This window comes from Artemia sp. Qi Xiang Cuo, chromosome 12, assembly GCF_049724085.1.
Source record: "Artemia sp. Qi Xiang Cuo chromosome 12, ASM4972408v1, whole genome shotgun sequence".
NCBI classification, from domain to species: Eukaryota; Metazoa; Arthropoda; class Branchiopoda; order Anostraca; family Artemiidae; genus Artemia; species Artemia sp. Qi Xiang Cuo.
Genome location: NC_142805.1, coordinates 39251646 through 39260420, shown reverse-complemented (window position 1 = coordinate 39260420; position 8775 = coordinate 39251646). Strand labels below are relative to the sequence as shown.

The 8775-nt window shown below is 35.5% G+C and overlaps 1 protein-coding gene across 2 annotated transcripts in view; it reads left to right on the top strand.

Annotated features, from left to right (window-relative positions):
* The first annotated feature begins 1864 nt into the window (after positions 1–1864).
* Positions 1865–8775, top strand: part of LOC148946099 (piezo-type mechanosensitive ion channel component-like) — a 277609-nt gene continuing 270698 nt past the window's right edge. For both annotated transcript variants that reach the window (XM_089097773.1, XM_089097772.1), the window contains exon 1: positions 1865–2041. In XM_089097773.1, coding sequence (XP_088953899.1) covers positions 1894–2041 — 148 coding nt within the window. In that variant the 5' untranslated portion in view covers positions 1865–1893. The remainder of the gene's footprint in view (positions 2042–8775) is intronic.

Below are 8775 nucleotides of genomic sequence, written 5' to 3'. Positions count from 1 at the left end.
TGTACATGATCATCAATCTTACCAGCTATTTGGAGGGAAAATGAATTTTCGTATCTTGAAATAGAGACAAGATATTGAAAACAAAACAGGTGATGGCTTAGCGATGGTTACTTCGATGGAAGCTTGATGGCCAGCAACATTGAATTAGTGACATTTGAGGGAGGGGGAGTTTCTATTTGGGAAATTTGTTTTGTTCAAATGGCTCATTACTGATTTTTTGGCTAAACTGAGATATGATCTAGTTTTTATGTGCTCCAATTCACCTAATATATTTTTCTCACTATGAGACTGTTTGGCATTTTTACTTTTTAAGGTTGTTTGCAAGAGAAACAATGTTTTATTTAAAGGCGTAATCTGAGCTTCATTTGATTCTAGCACTCTTCCTACAATAGGTTGAATTTTATTGAAGGCCTTACCTGAAATACCAGGGCTTGAAACAGGACAAGGTTTTTCAAGTAGAAGGACAAGAAAGGAGGCATAAATCTTTAAAGAATGAAAAGAGGTTAGTCCAGACTATTAAATAGCAATGGGAGAAAAACACAAGCATTGGCACTTAGGAGAACATTTTTGACATTGAAATTTCACTTAAGGTTAGAAACATTTTTGACGCCAATAAGTTTCAAGGACACAACACAAATACCAGGAAGGATAAAGAAAATAATATGAGTGACGACATATGTTGAATAATTAGCATAATCACGGTTTTGGCTTGGCTAGCCCTCAAGCCTGAGACCAAGGCATATCTTACAACGATGTTAAGGATGCTCAAAGGTTGATCATTAAGCTTCTATAGCAGGTTGGCTGGACTACTAATTCATGAACCAATATCTATGTATCGGGAAAGACTTTAGAGAGGCTCTTGACCATAACTGAAAATTGTGCTAGTAGTTTAAGTTATTATTCATAAGGTAAAAGAAGGCTTAGCCAGGGAAATGAGTGTTAGCCTGTTTCCTTTATATCATGTAGTAAAATGAGAGGAAAATAAGGATGAATTGTATCAGCGGTAGGTCGTAACAAACTGTAGGAATCCATTGAAAACGGAAGCAAAGAACCAGCTAAGCTCTTTAGTGGTTGTTTTATGTGGATCAGGTAGTTTGAAATTAAATTAGTGTTGAATCTTATTATATGAGATCTTGCTCATAAATACCTATTTTTTATTTACTACTTTATATTTTTTACTTCCTTTTTTTGTAAGACTGAGCATGTTTTTTATTATTTCTTTTAAAATTTTCTCCAAATTTATTAGCTTCAATTAATTTATAATTTTCGAAAGACTTTATTTTATTTGTTGTCTTTTTTATTGGCTTATCAAAGTAGGGCTTATCATTTGAACTAAAACAGAAATAATCCTAAGAGAAAAATTAAAATTTAATGTTAGGAAGAAGTTTGTTTGTGCCCTGAGGCAGGCCCGCAGCTTAGATTTAAACGACTTTTGAACACAAGCTACGAAAACTGACAGTGTGATTTCTTTTTTTCTAACCTATGTCTGATGTTTATAATCTTGATGTAAATCCTGATTAAACTTAATAGCTACCAATAGAAAAACTTTTCTCCCTTGGATGGAGGCAAAATCGACATGAAATGCCAATAATTCGGCTCATAAGCAATTTTCTCAAATTTTGTTTGGTCACGGGTTTTTAGTTAAAGAGTCTTTTGCAATATACTAGATCATGTAAAAACAATATTATTTTGAATTTCTTATTTGGAAAAAGGGTGCAAATTAATAAAATAATCTTGTCCCCTCATTCTTAAATTCTGGTGACAGGAATTGTATAGCATTCTTAGCACTCTTTTTGTTTTCTTTCCCAACTAAAATAGTTTCAATGATATTTATTTTAAATTTCAAATATTACCTACAGGTGGAATAAACTGATTGGTTACAACGTTGGAGTTATGGCATGTAAATCAGCACTGCAATTACCTGGATGCATTGCTATGGATACCCTGAAAACATATGCATGTGGGTTTGTGCAAATTACGGGCATGAATTGTTTTCAACCTCTCGCAAATGGTAGGAAAAGCATAACTGCACCTGGACTTGGTACGTTATTTACTAATATAGTGAAAAATTGTTATTGATGGATGTAACTTTTTGTTTTAAAGTTTTTTTTAACTAAATAGGACTACTAAATAAAACTGGTATAAGAAATAGCACACAAGTAATGGTAAAATATCCAAACAATTTTGGCTCGAAAACTTATTTTGAATTTTAATTTAAGAATTCACATTAAGATAATCCAATCTGATCCAGACGGTCAAATTATTCTCTTTTACAGTAGCGGGATAAATTCTGTTCTGAATCAAAAATTATTAACACAAATAAATTTGTAGAATTTCTGAAAAAGAGCATCCTATCTTGAAGAAAAATTCTAAAGTCAAATTTTAAGTGTCCAGGAATCTCTTCACAAAAATTTTCTAGTCCCTAATTACGAAAATGCGAAATTTCATATTTTTGCTATTATGGTTGCATTTTATTTTTCCCCAGGGTTGACCGTATCAAGCTAACAGTGGTGGAATTTCAAGAGGGGACTCTTCCAAATGAAAATTAGAGTCCAAAGAGTACACTTCTGAAAAACCAAAGAGGATCAGAAGGTATCTAGGCCTTGTTCCGAGTCTCTCTCTCCCTCTTGGCCCAATTTGGTCAAGTCTGACATCATTCCTATAAAAAACGTGGAAATAAAAATGAAACATGAAAAACTATGCCCCTCCAAAGGTAGCTCAACCCGTGTAACTCCAGGACAAGAGCACGCAGCTATGAAGAATATTCGAAGAAGGGCAGGCTTGTCAATCATTATTGGGCTATCAGTTTTCCCTGTAATTTGATCCCGAGCATGTTAAATTTTCCGAAGGAACTAGAGAGAAAACAAACTCTGCTTCTGACCAATGTCAAATTTCATTTGAAAAAGTTTCTCATCAAATCGCACTAAAAGGATAAGCTTGTTCTACATCTTTTGAATTTGGATACTATAGAAACTTTATTTGACAGCGTCTTAGGTGAATAAGGAAATGGTGTTTTATGTGTTTCAGGAAATAGTGGGCGTGGAAGGGGTGTTAGTCGTCTTCAAATCACTTTCAACTATTAAAAACGGCACAAGCCACTCTAATTTCCAATGAATAAATCATTTTTGAAGTTTTTAAGGCAACTTCTTCGATACGAAGTGCCCTGCTCTAAATGAAAAAATTAATAAATAATACATTGTGCCAACGTCGTTCTTATATGCTCCCAGGGCATAACTTAAAACCCTCGCCCTGCGGGTTGTAAGGGAGTGTCCTCCTCTTTACTTAGTCCCCGTTTCTTGTCTAGTTCTCGAGTGTCCCCGTTCTTTGCTTAGGCAGCGCGATCTTGCTGCCTATTTTCGACCTAATTTCCAAAACTTTCAACTACGTTAAAAAAAATGGCTATCTAACAATTTTGATTGGATATGTTTGGGGAAAAGGTGGACGTGAGAGGGGGATTAGCTGCCCTCAAATCACTTTCGACTATTGAAAAGGGCACTAGCCCTTTGAGCTTCAAATCGAATGAGCCCTTTTCAAGTTTCTACGACAAAGATTTCAATAAAAACCTTATATGCCCCTAGGGCATAACTTAAAATCCTTACCCTGAGGGTTGTGGGGGAGTGCCCTCCTCAATAATATATTTTTTATCTGGAAATCAACTACGCTGAGCAAAATGGCTATCTCAAAATTTTGATTTGGATGTGTTTGGGGGAATGATGGGCGTGGGAGGGGGAAATGGTTGCCCTCCAATCACTTTCGACAATTAAAAAGGGCACTAGTCTTTTGAATTTCCAATCGAATGAGCCTTTTTTGAAGTTTCTACGATAACGCCTTCTATAAGAACCTTATATGCCCCCAGGGAATAACTTAAAACCCTCGCCCTGACGGTTGTGGGGCAGTGTCCTCCTCAAAAACATATTTTCTATCTGGAAATCAACTACGCATAACAAAATGGCTATCTCAAAATTTGATTGAATGTGTTTGGGAGAATGGTTGGCGTCGCCGGGGGGGGGGGGGCTAGTTGCCCTCTAATCACTTTCGACTATTAAATATAATAACTAAGAAACAATACAGGGGATACTAGGTTAGTCCTGATTCTTGGGGGTGGCTATTCCATTGGCAGAAAATTTATTTTTCGAGTCCCCGTGAGGAGAATGAGCTTAAGAAATGCTTTGAAATAAAGAAACACTCTGAACATTTCGGCGAAAAATGAAATGTCAAAAACTATTATGTGAAACTGATGTGCGCGCTCTCGTTATGCAAAATTTGCACCGTTATATTGCAATGTGTGTGCTGAGCTTACGTAAAATGTGTGCTGTCTTTAAGTTAAAAGAAAAAAAATGCGTTGAACGTTTCGGGCGGATAATTAAATGTCAAAAAGGATATTGTGATAGTGATGTGCGCGCTGTCGTTACGTAAGATGAGTGCCGTCATTATGAAACATGTGTGCCGTGCTCTGTTACAATTTAGAATTCCACATTTGTTCCTGAAATCTAGATTGTCACATACGATGATGTCTTCCATATTACACTTGGTCACGGAAACCCTAGGTGTCTTCTAGAAAAACAATGTGCCAAAAATGGCTACGAATCGAGCCGAATTACGGTTACTAGGGGAAATATTGGAGCACCTGAAATCCCGTAGAGCTTACCAGGGCTGTCTTGATGTCACAGGGCTGCACTTGAAATCCCATGCTATTTTCCTATAGACCTATTTGAAGCACGAGGGTGTGTTTCGGGAATCTTGCCAGCCGACCGGTAGAAACAGGTACCGTATTACCAATTGGCTACTAACTCCATTTATTAGTACCCTTGTATTATATCGACCACACTCCAATTATTCATATAAAAATATTGAAAAGCAATCACGTCATAACACCTAGAAACAGGGACCGCATTGCACAGGAGCAAGGGACTAGGAGGTCCACTTATCTGACTTCCCATGTTAATCGTCTGTTATTGCTAATTGTTAAGTATACCGAGGAAGACTACTTTTAACCTCATTTGTCGCCTAACCAAAATCCAGATTCCTTCCCTGGAACGAGTAGACACTGACCGAACTCCCCTGTAGCGCCCCGCTCACACGTTGGAGAACCCTTCGCACTGATCAGTATATCACCACGAGTTAAGGACGACAGGGGGTTAACACAGCAAGGGGTTGTCTATTAAATCCCAAACTATTCATGTAGCGAAAACTTTACTTGTATCCGTACCCTAGGCTTATCGAGTAAGACAAAATTAACATGTAAAAACAAATCTATTGTAAGATTATTTTACAAAACGTATCGATTATGAGATTTATCGTAAATGGTATATTAGAGTCCAGAACGGTTTTCGATGTTGAAAATCCATTCCATAGAATAATACCTTATGTTCCCTCTTGAAGGGACACTTTATCTTCTCTAAGATCATATTCATCACAATAATCAGTTTTACATCTTGCAATATAGACGTTTTTCATTGAGGTTTCATCACTGTTTTTATAGTATATTTTGAGATATCACTGTAGAGATAGCCCTCTTTTTTATGTCTCTTATTTCGATCTTCCTCTCCCTTTTCTGCCATATCGAGCCTCGTTGTATGCATCCTTACTTGCACCCTGTAAAAATTTCTCTACATATCAATCAAGATTCTTCTCCCCATGTCCTCCAGATTCTTCTCGTCTATTCTAGAAACCACAATATCTAAACATGATGTAGTAGGCTCATAAGAATGGCTGAAATCATGATAATATCCTTTACATATTGAATAGTCGCAATAAAAAGATATTTCTAACTCAACATGTTCATCCATGTTAACGCACTGCAGAATTTTCTAAAACTGATTCGAAATTTGTCTGGGGTTACACAGGGAATTCCCAAAAAAGGGTTACTCGGCAACCCCTTGTAATTTCTTTTCTTTGAAGAGATAATTCTAGGAAATCATCATCTAAAATTAACCACTTCCAATTTTAATAGATTACGTAAGAATTTCTGATTCTCAAATCAGACCATTTTTAACACTCTCACTACCAAATAAAAAATCTCACTAGTATCAAACTGTTTTTATAGATTATTTTCAACAATATTTTTCGCTAACGCATTTAATCCGTCTTATAGTCTCTGTGTATGCACTATATTCACATTATCCGCAAAGTATAATTTTTCTTCCGACTTGAATCTGCTTAATGATATAACATATCCTGCATATATCTTATCCTATTCCAGGGTTATTCAGCAACCCCTTTTAATTTCCACTGCTACTTTAGGCACTCTAGGCTCCATTTCACTAAAACTTTCAGTATCCAATAATGTGTAAGTATTCATTACAAGATCTTTGATGTTGACACACTGAACTCTTTTTAATAATGAAAGAAAATTGCCTCATAACACCTGGAATACTGGAGATCTCGCCAGGTCTGTCGTGATGTCACAGGGCGGTACTTGAACTCCCATGATATTTTCCTATGGATCTATATAAAGCACGAGGGGTATGTCGTGGGATTCTTTTCAGCTAACCCCCAGAAACATGGGACCGCTTGTATTCCGGGGACCGCTTGTTTTTTTAATAATGAAGAAATCATGGGGCACCTGGAATCCCGGGAAAATTGTTAGCCGGAAACATGGGACCGCATTGCACAGGTGCGAAGGATTAGGAGCTCCCCTTATACACCCCCTATTGGGGTCTCGGGAACCCCATGTTAATCTTCTGATGGGCGCATGGAATGTATTGATGGGATACTACTGAAGTTCTTTGTCAAAAATTTTATTTTCAATGTTATGTTCAGTTAATTACAATAGGCTCTAGATATAGCAAATTCCTTTCAGACGAACTCTTAAACAACTGTCTGTGGTATTTCAGTGCCCTACTAGCAGTGGAAAGGTCAAAAAGAAAAAAGAAAGAAAGAAAACCTATCACCGCTACCCATGCATAAAAGTGTTTTTTTTTGTTGTTAAAGCGATGTTACTTGTTTGTTTGTATGTTAATTGCTTGTTTAGGGTTTTTGGAAATGACAATTATAATAGTGTATTTTTTTGTTTTGATCAGATGCCATTGTTGAGGGGATTTAAGGATATTGTTTGGAATTCCTATAAATTAGTTTTTCGGTAACGTCGAACGATCCCTTATGGTGTAAAAAGATTTTTTTTTCTGCTTCAATTTCTCGGGAAGAAAATTGTTTGAAATTGCTTTTAAAACTACGACATAAAATTGTTACAACGGTGGCATATCTTTAAAGGTTTTTTCAATAGTGGTTAGAAGCAGTAAAAACAAGATAAGAGAAATAAAAACAAATGAAAGAAAAATATACGTAACAGTTAAGAAAACCATCAAGAAAAAGACAGATAGGGATTACTAAGATGTGAAATTTTCACAAATGTGAAAAAGATATACAAAATGTATAATGATGATATGAGTAGTGTAGCTATAATGATAGGTAGCGGGGTGGTAGCAAATTACTGTGTCAATCTAAGGTAGCGGCCAGGTGGGACATTACTGTGTTAATCCAAGGTAGCAGACAGATAGGACATCACTGTATCAATTAAAGAGAGAAGACAGGTATATGGATGTTTTACATTTATGGAGGTTTTATGTTTATGGATTTTTATTGTTCATTGTACTGGTTTTAAATATCCTGTTTCTGTTAAAAGTCATGACTTTTTTCATGCATTGATGGGTTTTTTTCTGTTATTGTTATAAGGTTGGTGTTATATTTGATGTTTTATTGTATGGGAGTCTGATTGTTATTACAGAGATTGTTTTTCATATATGGTTGAATATGTGTGCTACTTTATGATTGATTATACGTATATGGTTGATGTTTTATTTAATGTTTTTTTTTTGTATGGATGTTTTATTGTATGGATATACGGATTTTGAATCATCATTCCAACGGGACTTTCCCCTTGCATTCGAACGGGGCAGTATGGTTGATGTTTCATTTAATGTTTTTTTGTATGAATGTTTTATTGTGTGGATATATGGATTTTTATTTTAATAGTTTGTTATTTATCTGATTTTATTGTACTCTAATGATGATATTTTTCTTTTCCAAAGATACGATTTTTTACACTTTACGTTTCTTCCCATTGATTTTTATGAAATTTTGTTTGATTTAGGAATCGAACGTGAGACCCGTGATATCCTAAGGTATAAGAACGACACGTTAATTGACTGAACCAACAAGCCATTGAACATATTATGATTTAAGAAATTCTTCCAATGTATTGTTTCTGGGACATTGCCCAACTGATGTTAAGCGTCACAATATCGTAACAAGTTCATTCCATTGAACTGGAACAAGTTCAAGCACATTCGATTTATCAGTTGGATTTTTTATAGGTGTTAAAAGTGACCTGTTTCGGGGTATTTTTATGGAATCATCGTGAGAATATGCATACCACGATGATTTGAGATGCATACTAGACAGACAATTTCTTCTGAAGCTTGGGCCCCAAGTCCTACCCCTATCCCTCGACCCTATCCCTCCACCCTCCCTCCAACCCCCTCCTCCCTCCCAACAACCCACCCCCCTAACTTTTTTTTATTTTTTTTAAACTTTTTTTATATCTCTTAGAATGACATGAAACATACTTAAAACATAAAAAAATCACATTTAATATTTTCAAACTTCAAAATGGGAATTATATAGAAATGTGTGTCGCGACTTTTACTATTAGAAAAATAATGTTTGTAGTGACATTTTTTTACATTTTTTTTCAACTTTTTTTATGTTTCTTAGAATGACATGAAACATACTTAAAACATATAAAAATCACATTTCATATTTTCTAAATTCAAA